Raw genomic sequence first — 23,930 nt, 5'->3', positions numbered from 1 at the left:
GCTAGCACTTACAGCAGCTTCTCCAGCACTTGGAGCATCGCCATTATCAGCTGGCGTTAAGGGTTGCTGAAAAAAAAATCTGTGATTTTGCGAAAAAAAATCTGACATTCTTTGATTTTGCAAAAAAAAAATCTGACATTCTGTGATTTTACTTAGAAATTCGGTGATGGTTTTCTGTGATAGAAAATGCCGAAATTTTTTTGAAAAGTCATGAATGTATGAGTTTTTTTCATATTTGACTTAAGAAATTAAGATAATATTAACAACCTTAGCATGATTTTCCAAAACAAAGTAAGCAATCCATAATTTACGTAAGATAAAAATTATAATTTCGGACATGTATGTATGTATGTAAGGGTCCCTCATCGCACAGTGGGGATTTTTGATCAAAAAAGGTACCTATTACTGTGACGATCGCCTAAACAGTATGGGAGAGTGGGGAATCATGGACCACTTTTTTCGTTGTTCCATAGCTTCTTTATTATAAAAGATAAAATGAAAATAAAAAATGGTATGGTTTTCTACATTTTCAAGGTATCATAAAGTATTTTTTTTTTAATTTTAATAAGTTATTTTCCCCAAATTCTGACTGTTTGAAAAAAAGCAATATTTTTTGGATTTGTAAAAATGGTGGGGAATCGTGGGCCACCAAATCCAAATTGACCAAATAACATGCAAAGTTTATGAGTTGACCCAAAACTGTGATTTCCTAGTTCATTTCGTTATTTTAAAGCAATATCAGATGATTAAATAAAAAAGAGAGCTGTGTATGATCGAATAGACTTCAAAACCTGGCCCGCGAACGTTTTGGCAAAATTTCTTATAAAGGACGGACAAAATATTTTTCATAACTCTTCATTTGGCATAAGAAAATTGTACAGATAGGAAAAACGTATTTTAAGTTCTGAATGTGTATAAAAACATAAAAATATAGGTGGTTCAAGATGTGTGGCCCACGATTCCCCACAAGCTATGATTTGCAAATTGGTTGCGTTTGTGTGACTTATTGATGTTTCATCTAAAATTCCTTTTCCACGTGAAAGATCATGACAAAACTAAGATCATAAGCGTATGAGCATATTTTTGTTATGCACTTTAGGTTCCCCATCGATGAAATTAGCGGGTGTTTTTTAAATTATGTAAGTAAATTTTTCTAACTTGTTTTAGCTTGGTAAATTAAAGAAGCATATGATGCGTATTTGAGTCAACAACATATAGAAATTTAGACAGACGATGACAGTTGGTTTGAGATTTTTATCACAACACACATCTGTGGCCCACGTTTCCCCATGGCCCACGATACCCCACTCTCCCCTACTAAATTCTGGTAAGCTATCACTTCTTATGCAAAAAAACACGAGGAATCGAATAGTCTACACCGTTTTCTGATTAAAAGACTCTGAACGCCTCATTTTGACCATTTTCCCCTATTTTTCTTGGGTGTAAAGTTATAATTCCGAATGTAGCAATCAACCTTGCAACAAAAAAGTCATAAAAAGCATACTTTTTATGTAAAGATGTCGGCTGAATCGATTGGTGTATTCAAATTTTTGTTTTAACTACGACAAGTGGCTCATTTTGCCTCTTTTCCCCTAAAAATAAGAAATTTTTCAAAGAAATGCACTCAAACAAAGTGTAATCCAACAATTTTTCATCATGAATGATCATTTTTGGTAGATTTATTTATGTTCTAGATAACCGTGTCGCTTTTTTGCACTAAAATGATTAAAACGACTAAATATCCCCAACTTCCACTAGCTGTTTTTAAATTTTTGCACAAATTTCACTGTAACAATCGAGCAATTCACATATCAAATGCAAAAACCATGTGATTAAGTGTCCATTACTTTATTCAACAGTAAGGTTTACACATGTTTTAATGATTTGTACCTTTTCTGATGCTTTCACATTTGTTAATACGATTTTTTGGTTCATAATGTATGAGTTAATTAATGAATTTAGGGAAAATTGGGGAAAATGAGACTTTCCTCGTCAACTCTGTGCTTAGCAGTGTTCCTCTTCGATGCAGCAATGAGTTTTTCACCTGATTCAACGTTTTCTTCATCTGTTCAATAGCATTTTCGTTTGTTACAATGTTTTTTTCGAAGAAATTGCATGAATTTAGGGGAAATCGGGTTGATTGAGGGTCTTCTCGTCAACTTCACGCTTAGCAGTGAACATCATTCGATTCAACAATGAATTTTACACTTGCCTCAATCATTTTCGTGTATTTTCTGATGCATTGATGCAACCCTCAGAAACCTACAATGATGGTTGGCTACCACTCCGCTTGCTAAATTTCTTCGGGTTATCCCCAGATGCATTTCCTTTGGTAAATATGTGTTTAAATACTTTGGAATAGTATAATATGTGGAATATAATTAATAAACAATGAAATCAATATCAGATATACTGAATGTTATAATTGTTATATAAAAGGGCAAAGGAAGAAAAAAAACAAATATATATATATAAGATAAAAATTATAATTTCGGACGTAAGTGCAAAATTTAAAAAATCTGTGAAATCTGTTTATATTTCCAAAATTCTGTGACACAGATTCTGTAGTGAAAATTTGCTCAAAATACTGTGAAATTAAAGATTTTTCTGTGATTTCGGCAACCTTGGTTAAGGATAGTTCTCGAAACCGGAAACACATCGGAAAAACTAAGAATACATGGATTACGATGTTTTCCATACAAACATCCGTCCAAAAAAGAATGAAATCGTTTGCTGGGCGATAAAGAACCTGATTTTCTACCCGCCACCAGTTTTGATCACGTTCATCGATTTTGACGAAACTTGGCCTGGTATTAGATCAAACATTTTTACATCTTTGGACCAAATTTCAAGATTTTTCAATGAAAATTGTCGAAGATATACAGCAAGTTTAGTGAAGCAACTCAAAATTTCCCTTTTTACGGAAATAGCTCTATCTTTGTTTCCCGTCATTGTAAAGACTTCAAATTTCGTAGAGTGTTAGTTGAATAGTTGAAGTAAATTGTGTGAAATTTTCATGAAAAAATATCAACCGAGAGAGAAATGGTAGCTTGTCAAAGTAGGAAGTGGGTGCGCAGCTCCACGCGATTTCATTCTTTTTTGAACGCAACTGTACATAAATACACGCAGTTTTTAAGCTAGAGTAGCATCCGTATCACTCTTGGAGCATAGAAGTTCGAAATAGATGTTGTACGGAACTTGAAAGCTGAATAACGGTTCATTTGAAATCACATGGACTTCCCATTTGTAAAAAACGAATAAACGCAAAAATGTTGCATGTTTGGAGATTCTAAAGTTTGTAATGAGTTTGGAACTAGTTCCATGAGGGAAAGTATTTTCCTCTCTGGTACCCTTTATCAGCCAAATGTGAACCAAGAATGCTACTGAATAAAAATTACACATAAAATCAGCACTTTTGGTGTTTATGAATTCGGGACAGGTATCGGGATTCGAAATTAGAATGCCAGGCTTATCAAACTTGCTACACTCTAACTGCATGGCCAGTGTATAGCTCCACTGCAGTTAGACATTTTTCCTTATACTTTAAGATTAAGTGATCACCACAGATTCCCTTTAAAAAAAAGGAGCTCAGGTGACGAGACTTGTCGTACAATTTTAAAACCATTCTATAATCGAAACAACCCGAAACTTGCCATCACTTCTCTCAACGTTAAAAGTCCCCGTTCATGAATGACTGTATTGGGGGACCGTGGCATAAGAGAGTATGTTGATACCTTCATTCATTCAGTAACATTGATATGCCCACTGCTATCTGTTCTCTTTTCCAGGCGGACGGAACTCGTCGTCGTTGTGTAGCCATACGCTAAACGCCAAAAGCCACCACCAGCCAAACCAGCATCTCTCTGGGACCAGCATTGATTTTCTCGTTGTATGTCGTAGCTGCGGCCACCAAACCGAATCTGCTCTCTGCGCACCATCATCATCAGCCCCCGAATTTCGTTCGGGCAACGAAAAAAAAAAAAACCAGAAAGACAGAGGACCGTGTGAAGTTTTGGTTAGGGTCCCTTGTATTTTAGTTTCATTGGCACAAACTCATTGCCAGTAATTGCAAGACTGCAGGAGAAAAAAAGACAGCTCCGTGTCAAAATTGACATTACTTGCATGTTCCGTGATAGTGGAGAAGAAATCTGAGCGAAATTTTTGTTCATGAATGTTTGCGCCGTGATGAGGAGTTAGTTTTTTATACGCGTTTCGGTGTCGCGAGTGGTGGTGCCCTGGAATCTGTTGAACTGTAGGCATGAATGGAATAGTTTTCCCAGTGCACTGATAATCGAAGTATTCCAGGTGCGAAAAATGGTATTTGAGGTGAACGAGGAAAGTGACAAGAATGTGATGATCTACTTTGCTGTGAAAATCAAGAAACCATGATCCATATCGACTTCTTGCGTACTAGTCCGTGATGTAGAAGTTTTAAGAAAGGATCGTCGAAGAATATAGCTCAGTGTTACAAGGAGTGATGAATGAATGAGCGAAAATTACAGAAAGTGATGCTGACTGATGGTGGATTTGCCGCTGGAATTGAAGGAATTTGCCATACCCATTAGCCGAAGCTTCTGAAGCGTTCCCACGGATTGTAGCTAGACGTAATGTAATTGCGTTGACGACCAAATGGTAGAAGTCAACTAAAACCGAGCGGCCTTTCTCATTATAATTGTTAGTGCTCATCTGTCTGATTCGAATCGGGATACAAAATACAAGTGTTAAAATTACTTCGCGAAAGAAATTAAGTTCGGCAACATTCAACCCCAACAGCACACAACGATGCCACATCAGTACGGAATTCCCAGCTATGGCCAGACACCGCCGAGTCCACCTACGCACCATGGAGGCGCGCTCATTCCACGGCTTGGCGGTGGAGCTGTGATTCCGGTGGCGGCAAACACCAACTCTGGCGGCAGCAACATGGGTCCATCCGGGAATGCGCTTTTCCGGGGCCCCATCGAGGAGCGGCGGCTGACGCGCGAGGCGATGGAAAAATATCTGCGAGATCGCAACAACATGGTCATTGTGATACTGCATGCAAAGGTAATTATTTATTCATCTTTTAATCATCATCATCAATATGAGCGACGACGGACGACTATTGTCGAACTTTTTTTTTTAACGAACGACGACGACTGGCTGTTAGAGAGACGTTATTTCTGCTATACGAATTTGCACACGCACAGTGGGTGTATGTAAACGGATCTCCAGCTTTTTTTTTAAATAACCGTCTTATTAAGAACACATGATGATGCATGAAATTATTTCGACTTCCCTATTTGAAAATTGAGATTTTTCGATCCGCATGGTTAAAATGTCAAGTTTAAATTTTTCATTGGTTCTGTTTACTAAACAAATTTAAGAGCTGTTGTACTTGATTGACAAATCATATAAATTTACTAATTTGGGCAGGTTTTTATCACTAATCAAAATTGAAATTACTTAAGTCAAGTACCAAACAGCTAAATCCATACCCTGTTGAACAAAACTGATGCGCACTCTACACGTAGATATACAAAACTTGAATTGTACCTGGCTAACAAATTTACATCTTCCTAAGGAGTGATGTATTCCACTCATTAAATGATAGAATCATGCGGCAGCTGCTGTAAGTTCCCAATTCGCAATTCTGTCAGCAAAAAACTTTCCAAATTGGTTATCAGAAGTAGATTGTCATATAGGAAAACCCTCGCAAAAAAAAAATTTTAAGCGCACAATCAGTAAAAAAGCTCCACAATATTATTTTTCTTCTTTTTTTTACAACTTTTTTATTCCAAACAATTTATTTTCCTTGAAATCAGTTTTTATTATTAACTTTGGCATGATTTTACAGAGAAATGTTTTAGAAATCTTCAGCTAATTCGAGTGCTGAGAATCGGTCACATGTAAATACATGTATATTACATTAGATTGCTGCAAAAATGAATTTTAGCTCCCATATGTTTCTTCGATGCCTTTTGGGTTACAAAGACTCAATATAAAATTTGAGATGATCTGGTTGATTCCTGAGTTAGCGCAACGTGATTCAATTTTGCATGGAAGTTTGTATGAAAGAAGAAATTTTAGTATATTTAATCATCCAGGAATTTTAAAAAAGCTTTGAATGAAGATTGTCTTCAATTATTAGTTTTGCCTATTCTGAATCTTTATTTTTTGTTAACATGAGAAGCTAAGATTTTCACGGAAACAGTTATAACCATTTCAAAAATTATAACCATACCAAAATCTGAATCCATTGCAATGGATTCAGAAATGCCAAGCCGCCGACCGTTGCCTAGAGGATAGCGTTCAAGTCTTCTAAGCCAGAGGTCATAAGATCGAATCTCGGTCACGGCATATATAGTAGGGGAGAGTGGGGTATCGTAGGCCATGGGGAAACGTGGGCCACTTTTAATATCTCGGATGTGTGTTGAGATAAAAATCTCAAACCAACTGTCATCGTCGTCGCTTTACGTGAGCATATGTTCCTATATGTTGTTGACTGAAATACGCATTATATGCTTCTTTTATTTATCAAGCTAAAAAAAGTTAGAAAAATTTACTTGCATAATTAAAAAAACACCCGCTAATTTTATCGATGGGGAACCTAAAGTGCATAACAAAAATATGCTCATACGCTTATGATCTTAGTTTTGTCATGATCTTTCACATGGAAAAGGAATTTTTGATGAAACAACAATAAGTCAGACAAACGCAACCAATTTTCAAATCATAGCTTGTGGGGAATCGTGGGCCACACATCTTGAATCATCCATATTTTTATGATTTTATACACATTCAGAACTCAAAATACGTTTTACCTATCTGCAAAGTTTTCTTATGCCAAATGAAGAGTTATGAAAATATTTTGTCCATCCTATATAAGAAATTTGGCCAAAACGTTAGCGAGCCAGGTTTTGGAATCAATGCGATCATACACAGCTCTCTTTTTTATTTCATCATCTGAAATTGCTTTAAAATTACGAAAAGAATTAGGAAATTACAGTTTTGGGTCAACTCATAAACTTTGCATGTTATTTGGTCAATTTGGATTTGGTGGCCCACGAATCTCCACCATTTTTCAAAATCCAAAAAATACTGCTTTTATTAAAACAGTCAGAATTTGGGGAAAATAACTTAATAAAAATTTTAAAAATATACCTTATGATACCTTGAAAATGTAAAAAACCATACCATTTTTTATTTTAATTTTATCTTTTATAATAAAGATATTATCGAACAACGAAAAAAAGTGGCCCATGATTCCCCACTCTCCCATACTCTTTCTGTGGGCTGGTGGTTTTAGCATTCGTAAGATGCTAGCCATCATGTCCTTCAAAGATGTACGCCTTACAGGGTGGCCACTCATTCGGGAAAGGCGAGAAATGCGAGAAAAAGTCGGGACTTCAAATTCATCGGGAAAAAGCGGAAAAAAGTCGGGAATTCCTCCCAGAAACCGTGAATTTTGCTCAGCTGCTCAGTGCATATTTTTAAGTGCTTTCAATGCTCCAGTGTAACTGATAAATTATGAAACAAGCACTTGAACTATGTTATCAGAAAATTAAACTCGAAACTTCGAGCAACTCAAAAAAGATAAAATTGTATCCTTCAGTCCAGTTGTTACCGAGATAAAGCTGGAAGAAATATGATATTTTCCGTTTGCATTTCATCGTGGCCTTCAATATGTCAAATCCTGTTTAACATGCATCTTCTTTTTTTTTAACCTTCCAAAGCCGTTCGCTAAATATCAGGAGCTGTAGTTCGATTTCGTTTTCCTGGCTATAAATGTTAACCGATTTCGATGTTATTATATTCATTGTGTTGGTAATTTATTCTAACTACTCATCATTTCAAAATTAAGTCGATATGTATTACCAGGTTATCAGAAACTGGTTCAGAAAGTACAAAGTCCGAAAAATCTATTTTATTTTTAAAATACTCATAACTGCTGATAGCTTTTCAGTATTTAAGTGTTTCATTGATGTTTGAAATTGTCAAGAATCCATCTATCCGACAATGTACAGATATGTTGGGGTCCAATGAAAGTTTAGACCGCTATCTCAGATCTTCCGGTAGGAAAAAATCTAACTTTAAAAAACGACATCCTGTTATGGCTTTGCTTAGCCTTATTTCATTTCCCAATGAGCCTGTTCGGGCACGGCCGATGCGGGGGTTCGGATTTCGGGGAATTTCTTTCCGTCTCCAGTCGACGGCATCCACCAACACAGGAACTCCAGGTAAGTCGCACGATTGATGGCACAGCAGCTGATCGCCCGCTCGGGGGGAAGATTTTGTTTGCACTTGGGGGTGTACGTTGATGTGTTGAAAACACTTCGCAATTCAATTGCGGTTCTACTACTATCACTTGATTTCGGATGCACTTATTGAAAGTCGCTTTATTGGACTAATTACTAATTTATTAGCGAAGTGAAAAATCCGTGTGTAGTATTCAACGTTACAATCTATTCTATTCTAAAAATGGCTTACTTTCTATTCTATGAGCGGTTTCATACTCTCTCGAAGAAAGCTTTTATGTTAAGAGAGAGTTATGTTTATCCTAGGGTACATATACAAATAGTGGTGTTTTCGAGCAAATTAATTACAGTGTCAAGTGAACATAAATTAGACACATATTAAAACTAAGAGTATGGAGTCAGGATGGTATTTCCTGACCGGTACAGTACCGATCATTCCGGCCACCTTGAAACTGCTGTTTCAACGCATTTCGGACCACTTGATTACGGCCTCCTCAGTCGGTTGAACCATGCGACACGGTTGGATCAGGGGACATAGTTGGACCAAGGTACCCGGTTGAACCAGGAGACACGGTTGGACCAAGAAACGCAGCTGACACGTCGCACATCGAGGACTCTGCTTCGGCACTGGTGCAGAATCTGTGAAGACAAAAAAGACCCGGTAGACCGAACGGCGTAGGGTAAGGTTATAGGAACGCTAATCACCTGTTAGCGCCCCATTAGCGCGTTGAGCAACGTTCGGCGTGCTCTACCGATCTTTGTAGATTCTGCTACCTTGTGGATGTGGCCGATCTCGATCGGCTATAACGCTGGTGAACGAAAGAACTGCGACGATGTACGACAGTGGACGGTCTGGAATCGATAAAAGACCCGGTAGATCGAACGATTTTGATTAAGGTAATAGGAACGCTAATCACCTGTTAGCGCTCCTTTAGCGCGTTGAGCAACGTTCGGTGTGCTCTACCGGTCTTTGAAGATTCTGCGTTGCGGCTTGGAACACGGTGACGGAATATTAATGGAGTAATGTTTGAGATAGGATCTGAAATCAACGAAGACCAGGTAGATCGAACGAGAAAAAGTGAAATATTGGAACGCTAATCACCTATTAGCGCTTGGAATGCGCATCGAGACACATTCGGCGTGCTCTGCCGGTCTTTGGAGATTGATCTCGTTGAAACAAACAATGGCTAGGCTCTACAGGACACATACGGATCTGGAAGCAGCAAAGACCCGGTAGATCGAACGGTTTAAAGAATAAATTTGGAACGCTAATCACCTGATAGCGCTCCATTAGCGCGTTGAGCACGTTCGGCGTGCTCTACCGGTCTTTGTAGTTTCTGCTAATCTTCGGTGGTTGTTGGGTTAACGTCTTGGATGCTGGCGGTGGGTAAGATGGCTATCCGGTTCACCGCTCTGATGACGTCATCACGCTTGGCTGTCTTCAGTCCCACAACACGAACAACTCCATCTCGGCCGGGATGAAGTTTTGTGATGCGACCTAGTGGCCACAAGGCTGGTGGTAAGTTGTCTTCCTTGATTACCACGATTTTTCCAACCTCCACCGGAACCGCCGATTTGCTTCCCTTCCTAGCGCGAGTTTGTAGTTGGGCGAGATATTCGGGATACCAACGAGCCCAGATACCCTGCATCCGTTTTGTGGTGAGCTTCCAATGGTCGAGATGGTTGTCGGGCTTTGCAGTATCATCCACATCGTCAACGGCTTGCAAGTTGGTGCCCACAAGGAAGTGTCCTGGAGTTAACACCTCGAGATCATCGGATTCCGTCGGGATCGGGGTGATTGGACGTGAATTAAGGCACATCTCCACTTCAGCGAGCAGTGTGGTCATGTCCTCGTAGCTCATGTTCGTGTGTCCTATCTCACGTAGAATATGGTGTTTGGCAGACTTCACCGCAGCTTCCCATAATCCACCGAAATGCGGAGCTCGCGGAGGAATGAATTTCCACTGGATTCTTTCCGTTGCACACCAGTTGAATATCTGCTCCCTGTCTTCGCTGTTTTTCTTCAGCATGTCGTACAATCGGTGAAGAGCGTTCGATGCACCTTTGAAAGCTGTCCCGTTGTCCGAATGAATTTCCCTCGGGCGACTGCGACGGGCAACGAAGCGACGAAGTGCTGACAGAAAGGCGGGCGTTGACAGATCCGACACCAACTCAATGTGAACGGCCTTCGTAACGAAACATACGAAAATGGCACCATATGCCTTTGTTGGACCATGACGACGAATCGGTGACTTGATAAAAATGGGCCCGAAATAGTCGACTCCACACACAGCGAATGGACGATCTTGGATCACACGGGATTTTGGTAGATCTGCGGAGCTTTGCTCAACGAGGGTCGGCTTCTGCCGAAAGCATTTCATACAGCCATGGTACGTTTGGCGAGCTAAATTTCTTCCTCCATGAATCCAGTATCTCTGGCGAATAGTGGCAATCATCAACTGCGGTCCAGCATGCAAAAGCGTTCGATGGTAATGCTCCGTAATAAGCCTTGCCAGTGGATGCTTAGCCGAGAGAACTGCTGGATGTTTGACACTCTGCGCAACGTCTGCATTCCTTAGGCGACCACCAACGCGAATAATACCATCCTCACAGAGAAAAGGACGTAGGTATCGTAGCTGCGACGACAGCGGATTTCTCGTACGTTTGGGATTTTGGAACTCGGAGAGCTCTTCCGCGTATAGCTGTGACTGGGCTAATCGGAGCAGCGCACGATCTGCCTCGGCTAAATCTTCAGCTGAAAGGTAGACGATCGCTAACTCATTGGGTGTAGGGAACGGCGTAACTAGTTGATTTTTCCTCCTTATAGCTGCAGCTTGGAGTGCCTTGATGTATTTGATACAAGCGGCTGTTACCCGGTTGAGTCGCTTGAACGTTGAATACCGAGTGAACAGCTGGTCTGCAAAATCCTCTTTTTCGGAAACGGTGGCAGCTAAACTGACAGAAGGACTTTCTTCAGCGACCTCTGGTGAATCATTCTCCGGCAAAACACATCGTGGCCAATATTCCGATGACGACGACAGCCAATCTGGACCGTTCCACCATCGAGCTTGGTTGAGAAGATCGGAGGGCTGTAGTCCACGAGAAAGTTCGTCGGCTGGATTCTGCACTCCCGGGACGTGTCTCCAATTGAAACCTTCAGTGCCAGTCTGGATAGCAGTAACGCGATTGGCAACAAAGGTTCTCCATCGATGCGGTGGCGACCTCAACCATTGGAGGACTGTGGTTGAGTCAGACCAGAAATAAACGTGTTCTGATGACCCAATCGCGCCTTGTACCTTCCGGAACAACTTTGTGGATAGAACAGCTGCGCATAGCTCCAAACGTGCAATCGAATGTTTCTTGGCCAAAGGAGCAACCTTGGATTTGGAGGTCAACAACCGCACTCTGATTTCGCCTGCAAACTCGGAACGAACGAAGCAACAAGATCCATATGCAGCTTCAGATGCGTCACAGAAGAAATGGAGCTGGATCGAACAATCTGCATATCCGTTGACAAACCGAGGAATTCGAATGTCGGCTAAAATGTAGAGCGTTGCATGGAACTGCTTCCACTCCTCCTGCAGCTTCGAAGGCAGAGGCCGATCCCAATCGTACGGTTCGTCCTTTTCTGATCTAAGTCGCCACAACTTTTGCATGAACAGCTTGGCCAGTGTTATAGCTGGTCCGACGAGGCCCAGCGGATCGAAAATCCTCGCTATGTAGGAGATTACTTTCCTCTTGGTCAGCACCGACGCAGGAAGTGGAAGGTTGATGTTGAACCGCAGCATATCAGTTCGAGTATCCCAAACTAGGCCGAGAGTCGATACCGATTGATCTTCGTTCAAGTCATGCAGTGGATCGATGGCAAGGTCTGCAGATGGAACGTCTACAAGAGCCGATCGGTTGTTAGAAGCCCACTTTCTCAGCTGAAATCCGGCAGACTGACACATCGCGGACATCTGGCGGCGTTTTTGTATAGCGGACTCTAGATCGTTGGCACCGGATAGTAAATCATCCATGTAGTAGTCATCGATGGCTTCGGCTGCGACTGGGAACCTATCTCCTTCATCAATGGCTAACTGCTTCAAAACACGAGTTGCCAGGTACGGAGCTGAAGCGGTTCCGTAAGTAACGGTGCGGAGTTCGTAAGTATCCAACGGTTCAGAAGGGTTCTCCCTCCAAAGGATTCGATGAAAGGGCTGATCATCGGGATGTAAATTAACTTGACGGTACATTTTTTCAATGTCCGCTACAAGAGCGATGGCCTTTGTACGGAATCGAAGGGTGATGGACAGCAGATCCTGTTGGACGACCGGACCGACGAGCAGCACATCGTTCAGCGAATACCCGGATGTGGTCTTGCAAGAAGCGTCGAATACCACGCGTACCTTGGTGGTTGTGCTGGCTTCCTTGAAGACCGGGTGATGTGGCAGATAGCAGTGTGGTTTGTTATCGACGACAGGATCTATCTTAAACATGTGTTCAAGTTGTGCGTATTCTTCGATGAATTTGTGGTAGGCCATTTTGGTGGAGTCATCTCGCTGTAGGCGGCGTTCTAAGCTGTAGAACCGGCGAATTGCGATCATGCGAGAGTCTCCAAGGGTGATCTGGGAATCATCAGTCCGGGGCAGCCGTACGACGTACCTTCCATCGTGATTTCGAGTGGTGGTGCTGGCAAAAATCTCTTCGCACTTCCGTTCTTCTGCTGAGAGGTTTTGGCCTTCATCGACGGTGTCCAGCTCCCAGAAACGTTCCAGAGTAGAGTCCAAGTTCTGGTCAACGGCGGAGATGTAGCACGCTCGTGGTGCGGTGGTGGAGCCGGTCGTTACCTTGCCGGAAACTGTCCAGCCAAAGTGTGTGTCCACCAAGAACGGGAAGCCGTTGCCAAGAGATTGGCGAACGCCGGTGTGGAGCTCGTGATAGCACTCTCCACCGATGATTATATCGATCGTAGCTGGAACATTGAAATGGACATCCGCCAAAGGCACTTCAGGAATGTTCCACGCAGATGTGTCGATAGGTATTGTGGGCAGATTTGATGTCGGCTTCCTCATAACTAGAAAATCGAGTGTGGTGGAGAAGTCACTGTTCCTGGAAACAATCTTGGCCGTTAGCTGGTGCTTGATGCGCTTGACGGACTCTCCTATTCCTGCAACTGAGATGTCCACGGGGCTTTGTCTAGTGGCGAGCTCGTTCGCCAGCTTCTTCGTAATAAAGTTAGACATCGCTGCAGAATCCAGAAGAGCGCGTGCTGGAATTTGCCTTCCATACCGATCGACCACTAGAAGCGCAACTGTTTCCAGTAGAACCGTCGAGTTGGAATGCACAGATAAGTTGATTGCTGGCGGGCTGAGTGAACCACTGGTGCCTTGAATCGCCGACGTGGGTTGCGGGGCTGGTTGATCGTGCAACATAGTGTGGTGCTTAGCTTGGCAGTTTCTACAAACAAACTTCGACTTGCACGCTCGTGCCTGGTGATTTGAACGGAAGCAGTTTCGGCAAAGACTGTGCCTCGTAACTAGTTCTCGCCGCTGGGAGATCGACAGCTTCTTGAATGCTGGACACTGGTGCAAAGGGTGCGTTTTGGAACAACAGTGACACTGTTGTGTGCTGGATTGTGACTCGGATGTTGCTGCGTTGACGACGGATTTGATCGCTGACGGCTTCTTCGGTGTTTGTCCGGCCACCCTGGAAACAGTCAACACTGTTGAACGGTGCTGCAGATCACTGGCAACGGATTTCAGCATTCGAACATGTTGGATCAAAAAATCGATGAGCTCGTCGTACTTTACTTCGTCCTTTTGACGAGTATCTTGCTCCCAAGCGCGGATCGTTGCTGCATCCAATTTATTCGAAAGAATGAAAATAAGTGGAGTGTCCCAGTGCTCTACTGGCTCGCCCAATTTTCCCAATGCCTTGACATGTCGCTGAAAGTCATCAACCAGAGTGTTGAGGTCCTGTGCTGACTCACGCTTTATCGATGGGAGATTGTACAGGCCTCGAAACAATTCCTTCCTGAGAAACCGTTTATTATCGTACCGCTTCTTCAGTGCATCCCATGTCGACGAATAGTTGTCCGCTTGGATGTCCACAGACTCAAACGGCTTCTTAGCTTCTCCCTCCAGTGACTGTAGAAGATATTGCAGCTTGTTCACGATCGGAATATCTTCGTTGCAGTGGATCATTGAGATAAAGTTATCACGAAACGAGATCCAACGCGACTCATCTCCGCTGAACTTCGGCAGATCGATTTTCGGCAAACGATGGTGGAAACTAGCAGACATGTTGTGTGAAGACGATGCGTGCATGATCGTCGAACTCAACGGATGCTCCCTACTTTCCAGTTTGGACAGCAAAAAACCTTTCGCCCTGCAGAATCGATCCTCAAAATCCGCCCGAAACTCTAGATGACCTTCAAACCTCTCTTCGTGATCGCCCAGCTCAATATCATTCTGCACGTTCAGGAACAGCTCGTTGCACTTGTTTAGCGCCTCCAAACGCACCGCAACCTGGCAACAATCCCGTTCATAGGTGTACTCCGCAATGAACTTCTCCACCACATCTCGCTCGGCACACGCTCGTCGTCGCGTCAGAAGGTCCGCTGCTAATTTCTTCTCCGCCTTGCTAGCCATATTACCACCACTCGAATCACACTTGTTGACACCAAAAATACCGGACACACCACCAATGATTGACTTTCGGATATTTTCTCGCAAATAAAATTCCCAAATTTATTTTTATTTTGTAGATGTTGCTATCTTTTTGGACCGTACTGTAGTCAGCAACTCGTATGAACAGCACCCAGCAATGTTGTAACACAACTGTTACGATTTGAAACCAAAAGTGATTTGCAATTTCTCCAAAAAATGTAGTTTCCGAAGTGTCGCTATTATTTTGACCGACACTGTAAAGTGCAACAGGCTAAATGCACTTGCAATTCGTTCTACAGCACGCCTTTATTTATCCAATGCAATTTCTCCTCAAAAAGTTTTATTTAAAAAAAACTTGTTCCAAAACTTTTGTGCTCCAGTGTAAAACCTCAAAATTTTGTGAGACAGTGTAATTGCCGTTTGTTTTGGTTCTAATAAATATCAATCACCAACTTGATTCTAATTGCTGCTGTTGCAATTGCAATTATTGGACAAATTTTCGTTGGCCAAGTGAATAATGGGCCTGAATATTATATTCACGGTGAGTATATCACAAAATGGCCTACCTTGATGTGATTGTACAAACCACAGCTGCTACTGCGCTTCCGAAGATGGCGAATGTTGGATTCCAATGCTGGTCCAGATGAGCTTCTGTCCTCGAATCCGGCTCGAAGGACCAAATGTTCGGGCACGGCCGATGCGGGGGTTCGGATTTCGGGGAATTTCTTTCCGTCTCCAGTCGACGGCATCCACCAACACAGGAACTCCAGGTAAGTCGCACGATTGATGGCACAGCAGCTGATCGCCCGCTCGGGGGGAAGATTTTGTTTGCACTTGGGGGTGTACGTTGATGTGTTGAAAACACTTCGCAATTCAATTGCGGTTCTACTACTATCACTTGATTTCGGATGCACTTATTGAAAGTCGCTTTATTGGACTAATTACTAATTTATTAGCGAAGTGAAAAATCCGTGTGTAGTATTCAACGTTACAATCTATTCTATTCTAAAAATGGCTTACTTTCTATTCTATGAGCGGTTTCATACTCTCTCGAAGAAAGCTTTTATGTTAAGAGAGAGTTATGTTTATCCTAGGGTACATATACAAATAGTGGTGTTTTCGAGCAAATTAATTACAGTGTCAAGTGAACATAAATTAGACACATATTAAAACTAAGAGTATGGATGGTATTTCCTGACCGGTACAGTACCGATCAGAGCCGATTTTCAAAACTCAAATTTTAACTTTTTGTTGTTAATTGATCATTATTTTCAAAAAACATACTTGGTCTGTCAAATTTCCCAGTTCTTCAGTATATTGGAATGATGATAAAGATGTTTGAAATGTGCGCTTCGGGTCATAATGACCCCTACAGCTTTGGAGGGTTAAGGAATGGAAACTCCGAAAATAAACTAATAAAGCATATAATTGAAATACACATATTTATCAATAGCATTAGAAATCGGAACTCTAGGTGATATCTGCAGACTGCATTTGAAGTCAAGTCAGAGATTCGTCGTTTACTTTCTTTAGAGAGATTTGTTGAATCGTTGAATCTTTAAATAATGAAACGAAAAAAAGTTTGTCAAATTAACTAACTTTCAACAATTGCGTAGTCTAGTTATGAGTTTTAGGGCTTATTTTTATGTTTGTTATAATTGAACATATTCAATCATTAATGAACTTTTTAACGAGTATTTTGTTGGGCTTGACCAGGTCAGACTTAGCACCATCATTATGAGAAAATTGAAACAACAGAATTTGAATCTCAATTACAAGACCAGAGAAGTGACTATGATCGACGGAAATTTGTTTCTTGGAATCAAAATAACTTATTCTGGCCCTTAAAATTCATCAATTGTTTTTTGTAGCCTGTAGAAATGATTTGTACAATCAACAGATGCTTCTAAAAAAAATGCTGATGGCGTTAAATTAGATTTGGTCGAATTCTGACCAATCATCCTCCGGTATAAAATTAAAACTCAGGAAATATTTTTAGATTAAATATTTAGGAGAAAGCAATGAAATTTTGGTTCCATTATGGATGTATGAATAAAATAATCTTAATTCACACAGCAAACTAAGAACAGTTTTGAACTAAATTCACGTCTTGATAATTAAGCAATTTTCTTGAAAAGCATAGTGTTTATAAGAAAGTTTATAACAATCATAAAAGGAAGGTTTTTGAAATAAAAAGCAAACGATTACACATAAGATTTTTTTTTTAATCTTCTTTGTGACTTGAATTTACTTAAAATAAATTTTACTATATCTTATACTCCTTTTTATGATATTCATACTCTAAGTATTTACAGCATTCCCGAAGCACAAAATATTTCCATTTTTTTTAATACCTCTATTCTTTAAGTTTCAGATGGGAATTTACTTGTTTTCTCGAATATTATAAAAAATATAAATTACCCAAACCGGTACCATTTCTGTTGAGTTCCAAACTTGGCGAATTTTATTATTTTGGCTTGGCTTTTTTAAATGTACTTATTTTTATTTAAAAATGGTTTTCTTGTTAGCGAGATTTGAAAATGCGAGGAATTAGGACCGATGACAACAAAATGATTAAAAATTGAATTCTTTTTAAATATGCTATGATTTTTGGGTTCAGTAAAAAAATTGTAATCAAATCACTTATTAAAGATAGGAAACCGGTAAATAGAGCTTTTGTGACTTCATTTCTGTTTTTAATAATCGGGAATTTTGTGAGACCAAGCGGGAAAAAGTTGGGAAAAATGCGTGAAATCAAAAATTCAAATTGAGTGGCCACCCTGGCCTTAGTGTTAAGTTTGAATTAGATCTCTTCAAAGAAACATGAAGTTTCACTGAGATCCTATATATGTGTGTTCGTTTTTTGAAAAGGCTTTGCTTGTTAGAGCTTTCAATAATAACATGAAGTGTTTTTGCCAATGTTATATCTATCAACAAACTCATCGGCTATGTAAGGTAGTTGCGATTGTTTTTCTTTTTTTTTAAAATAGGAATTTCCTCGATTTAAATAGGGTGTGCTTTTACGATTTTTAATTTTCATCCTACGATTAAACACCTTCAAAATTTGCAGTCAAAATCGCTAAGTTAAAAGAAAACATTAAAAAAATGTTTTGAATAACATCCAATTTTTTTCCTGATGTAAAAGTTAGGTATATGGTTTGTTCACATGAAATGTTATGCAAGAATCAAGGATTATTGAAACTCCAAAGTTAATGTTTTTTTTTTTTTAACTTACAGTACATCTCTGGCAATTTTTTAATGAAAAATATTGTAATCTTGTACAAATTTCGATACAAAATTAAAACGCGTCGCGCAAATTTAGGACTGAATTTGAAATTTCTACACAAAGCTTGCAGCGGTCTAATGTGCATTTAATGAAGCCATTTAATTCAAATAGACCCAGTGCAAGATTCAAGCACAAGATTCTCTGACGCACTCCTCCATCATCTAGGATTGGTATTTTATTTGGCATTTATGATGAGTCCGTTCCTCAATGTTACATTTTTCCATTTTTGAAAGCATTTAAATTATACTAGAATCGTGTGAATTGTGAGATTTTAACGGGCAAAACACTACCCATGAATTTTTATTTTCAAAGTTATGTATTACATGATATTCAGACAAGACAGTTTTTCTTTTGTTTTTTTCTCGAAATGATTTTACATTTCCACTTATAGTTTATGTTACTTGAAATCAGATGCAAAGAAAAACTTGAATTGAATGCTAGACTGAAAACCTTAGATTTTGGAGGAATACCGGGCATAATTTGTATTTTTTTTTATTCTATCCTTACGTTACAGCTGAAATTTTCTTTACTGGTTTCAATATTTCTTTGAGATGTAACAGCGTTTTGCTACAGGAAGCCACTACCGGGCCCTGATAGAAACTGTTCTTGGAATTGATCTCTAGATAACCCCCTTCCTTTTCTATAATTAGATCAAAATTAACAGTTTAGTCGCCGCGACGACGCCTTTCAAATATTTTCAATACAAATTGTCTACATTTAGTACAATGAAAAATGCATCGAATAACTATGACGATAATAGAATCAAAGTTCTTTCATTCGTTATTTTACAACTCATTTGATTTTTTACGATAGTAGTTAATTTTTGTCGCCATTAAACAGAAAATACTCATGCCTTCTTATGAACTGAAAGCTTTCAATATGAGCCAATAGGAGTTAGGAATACAATTTTTGTGGTTCACCGTAACACTAGTCAAAAGTGTCTCCCAATCAATTCCATTGACCCCAATCCCAATAAAATTATTCGCTAGGAGGCAGAGATAACCTTGGTCTTAAAGCACAAAAAAAGGTCTTCCATTCTTTTTTTTTTTCAAATCTATCCATTGACTAGTAGGACGTGGCCGGCGCCGTTTTTGACATTCATTGAGCGAGCATCAATTTTGTGCAGTGTTAATGGATTTTATTTAAAAAAAATTGGCAAAATCCGAGCATTAGATTTCAAAATTGACATCCAAAAATCCTGATAATATCCTAGCAAATCTGGGTAAACAAAGAAATTACTAAAAATCATGAAAAAAAAATTTAAAAAAATGATTTTCACCAAAACTTATCACAGATTTTAAAACGTATTTTAGGCTTCCGAAAATACCCTTCATGATTGTTTTTCTAAAATTTGCTCAATAAATTTCGTATTGGATGCATAAATACAACACAATAAGTTTTTTTTGCGAAATAAAGTTTATAGATCTGAGCAAAATCCAGCCATTTTACAATGAAATTCGGCCAACCGGGCCGGGCCGGACTGTTCCCAAACTTTGTATAAAATACCCGGGTAAACCCGGATAAAACCGGGCAATCTGGCAACTTTATGCTAATCCCAAACATCATTCATTTGATCTCTGAACAAAATTGATGGCCTCGGTCAATCACGGAGTAGCAACGAGTTTTACGGCTTAAAGTGGATTGAGTAGTTCGTCAAGCTAAGCTAAGCTAAATCTAACTACGGTGGAGAGTAACAAATATAAAACTTCTTAGTATTTTAGTTCAGGAAGCTGAAATTCTTACAATCTTCGCGGTCTTCGAGAAAATTTGTTAGGTATTGATTATATTATATATTTTTAACAAAATTTTAAATAAGTTCGATCCAGCCAGTTGCCCGTACGTCGTATGAAAATGTGCGGTTTCTGTCTGAATTTGTTCATATTTTTCGGAAATTTATTCAACTAAAAAGGGTTTTTTTTTAAGTCGACGTCTAAAAACATAATTTTTCAAGTGAGTTTTATCATAATGAACATCAGAAAAAATCGAATACGGTATAAAAGTTTTTATATAAAAAAAGAAATGTATTTCTTTCATTCTTTCCTTAACCTTCCAAAGCTGTTGGGTCAATATGACCCGAAGCGCATTTTCCAAACATCATAATGATCCAACCCATGTACTGAAGAACTGAAATTTTTTAAAAGACTGAGTATGTTCTATGAAACTGAAATTAAAATCAAGTTAACGAGAAAAAAAATTAAAATTGGAAAATCGGTTGATTGAAAAATGAGATACAGCGAATCAAAGCAAATGTTGAAAGTAATTTTTTAAGTAAGACTTTTTTCTACGGGAAGATTCGAGATAGCAGTCAAAACTTTCATTAAATCCCAACATATTTATACATTGTTGAAAAGATCTGAACGACTCTAAAATCATTAAATTTCTTATAGATATATAACAAAGCTGTCAAAAATTATACATTTGAATAAAATATAATTGTTTTGTTCCAATGAAAAAGACATTGGAAATCAATTTCTGGTAACCTAGGTAAAAAAAACCCGACTTTATTTCAAAATTTTGAGAAACTAGAATCAATTACCTTACAATGAATCTAATATCAACCAAATCGGTCATCATTTGTGGCCAGGAGAATGCCATCAAACTACCAGGTCAAATTTCCAAAGTGGATATTTTGCAAACAATTTTGGAGGGTTAAAATTGTTTTAATAATACCTGGATTCTGCCGTTTCACTAGAATAAATGGTGACAAATTTTCATCCAAATTTGAGGCTCGTTGAGTGACTTCTTAGAGTGAACCAAAGGAACTGAAATTTGGCATAGGGCCTTCTGGCAGGTCAAAGAACGATTTCCGCCCCCAAGGTTTTGATTCCGGAACATAACCCTATTTTTGTACCACCGTAACATGCATATCTATGTACTTTTCAAACGTTTTTTTTTTTTTTTTTTAAATAAATCCTGTTAATATTTAAACAAGAGCTGTTAGAAAAAAAACGAAGCTGTAGCACTGCTATTAGCAGATTTCAAGGGATGTTGATTTGGAACTCTCAATTCAGATTTCGTTAGATAATTTCAATTTGTCATGAAATGGTTATTCTTTCTAGATCTGTGTAGCATTGCAGGGAATTTATTGAATTTGGTTTATCATCTTCGACGCCGCCTCTTCGGAAGAGGATGAGTCGAGTCTCTTCACATAATCCGTACCGATTCCTGAAGCGGCTGGCCCCTACATGCATGGGACCAGCATCAGCGGCCCGGACTCAGACCCAGACCTGGTCATCATAACAGAGCAGAAAACAAAAAGTTCCCATCGTTCGTTCTCTCTCCAAAAAAACCGAAAACCATCCGGGGTCCGGGGTCCATCTCCGTCTCACTCGCTCTTGATTAGTTTGGAGGAATTTTCTCACGGTCCGTCCTTCTTCTTCTGCTTCTTGTTTTCTACTCTGCTCTCTTTTGCGTCTCTTTGACCGGCTCTGGCTGGCTCGTTGATGATGGGCTCAGTTTGATCGTTTGTTGTTTCTGTTTTTCGATCTCTCTAAAGTGTTTGTCGCGCTTTTGTGGTCGAACACAATGCGGTTCAATTTTTGAAAAAAGAAGTTTTTCTTGAATCAATATATTCAAGAGTCTTATTTTTTTAATTTATTTTTTATAAATTCATAAGTTCTCATAAATTGATTCGTCATATAGCCAGGTAGATGTCCTACATATTCCGCAGAATGCCCTAAATGTGTCTTAACTTTGATTGATGGGTATTTTATTTTGCCATTACATCCTTCCTCTGTGTGAAATATGAAGTAAAGTTATTATTTTTACATTTGACTATTGATTGCGGTACTTTCTTCTGCGATTTCGAAACCGAGTTAATACATGCATCGTACGCACCAGTGTTTAGGCAGAGGTCGATTCAGTCCTTCCTACCACATGTCTACATTAATGTCGTTGGGGTTCTCCTCCCATTCATGCTCATCGGAGTTGGGGAAAAGCTCATCATCCCATGCTAGGGGACACTCATGTGTATGCCAGTGTGTATGTGGCGATGGATGGAGCAATAAACTACTTAAATTCGATTTATGTGCGGAACTTTTATCGTTCGTCGTTCACGGCCCGTATTTTTATGGGAAAAATATTTCGGATACTTCAGGGAGGCCTGGGGATGATTTGTAAAGTTGCTCCCGAACCAGAAGCAACAGAACACGCAAACACAACGGAACAATGAGTTGCCAGAAAGTGTTATATGTGGAAATATTATTTTGTTTCAGATAACTGTACTATTTGTCAAAATAATCGAAGGTGTATCCGGCAAGAATATTCTAATTTTAGAAAAGTTTATGAAATTGTGATAATTTTTAATACAGTGAGCGAAATAAGAATAGTACCACTATGTGTTTTGCTTGTTAAAATATGAATTATTGAAAATCACCAAAATTTTCTTCTACAATTCGTTTTAAATTATTTAACGAACAAACCAAGCATAAGTTTACTTTTTTTTGGACTTAGCAATTGGCATTGAGGACCAAAAATATGAAAAAAGGTGCGAAATAAGAATAGTATCACGTGTGTTTTTCAACAAAAACAAGATTATTTCTAAAAATTTACTGTGTAAAAGTGAATAATAAGGCTTTTACGAATTATTTGAATAGATAACTGCATTTTCAGTATTTTTCTAGAATTCCAAAGGTTTTCAAAGGTTTTCTAAGAGGGTTTTAAAAGATACTCTTCTAGAATTAAGGAATTTGATAATTGAGCTGTATCTAATTCTTTACCAAACTAATTACTTTCTTAATCAAAATAACGTGAAATGATGAAACAAACATTCTGTGTTTATTTTGAATCAGAAAAAACAGGTTGGAATTCAAAAACTTAAGATTTTTTTTAGTAAACCACACTTTTCCATTTTCAAGTCGTAGATGGTTGCACTATTTTGCAGTTAAAACCAAATTATTATTGATTTTCCAGGTTTATTTAGGCCCATATTCATCATTTCGAGGTTGTTTTCCAACACTGGTTGGAGTTCACGCCGCAGAAAGCTTTTCCGGATTTGCAAAAAATAGTGTTTGACTATTAAACCCTCATCCGCATTAGAGTGTCAATTTGACACTATTGCAAGTTTGAATATAACTTTTTCAGAAGCTTCAAAAAACAAAAATTTCTTCGTGGACCCTAAATTAAATACAAAAGTTCTTTAATATTGCATCTTTACTTTTTTTTATGGACGAACCCTGGAAGCCTGGACAAAATAAAACTCCCATTTCCGACTACGTTGCGTTTCTTGGTTGGAAATTTTCTAATCGCGTTTGCAAGTTACGACACGCATCATTATTTCGTCTCTCGGCTTGGCTCTCTGCCCAAATCACCACCCACCGTACCTACTCGGAGAGCAAACAACCACGTTCTGCTGGACGCGTTCTGCTTGTAGTTCCAAAAATTCAGGAATGGTTTTACGTTTATAATTTTCATATTTTTGTTCAATCTCATAGCGTGAATTGTTGCACCTCATTAGAATGAAGATTAAATTAGCTTTCCAATGAATATACTTTTTATTGGTCCAAACAAAGTAAGAGCACTGAAAATCCGGGTACAACCTGACGGTGGACCACAAAAACAGATGGAATTTCAATTTGTAAAAAAAACGCGCAAAGTAGTTAACTTTGAAAAATTCCAGTAAATTCATTTTTTGTTGCATCGAAAATCTAAAGACAACAAAATGTCAGAATTAGAATAAATTTGGTAGTCATATTTTTTTGAAACCTCTACCACCGCTCAAACAGTATTTACTAGCAATCTATTGAAAAGTAGGTTTTT

General features: G+C 39.0%; 1 protein-coding gene across 1 annotated transcript in view; it reads left to right on the top strand.

The window, feature by feature from the left end:
• Positions 1-23,930, top strand: part of LOC129744433 (suppressor of hairless protein-like) — a 56,439-nt gene that overhangs the window by 5,225 nt on the left and 27,284 nt on the right. The window contains exon 2 of the mRNA XM_055736946.1: positions 3,789-5,046. Within this exon, the coding sequence (XP_055592921.1) occupies positions 4,783-5,046 (264 nt within the window). The 5' untranslated portion in view covers positions 3,789-4,782. The remainder of the gene's footprint in view (positions 1-3,788; positions 5,047-23,930) is intronic.

This window comes from Uranotaenia lowii, chromosome 2 (genome assembly GCF_029784155.1).
Source record: "Uranotaenia lowii strain MFRU-FL chromosome 2, ASM2978415v1, whole genome shotgun sequence".
Taxonomy (NCBI): domain Eukaryota; kingdom Metazoa; phylum Arthropoda; class Insecta; order Diptera; family Culicidae; genus Uranotaenia; species Uranotaenia lowii.
Note: the sequence above shows the minus strand (reverse complement) of the source record. Positions and strands in the feature narration are given on the sequence as shown.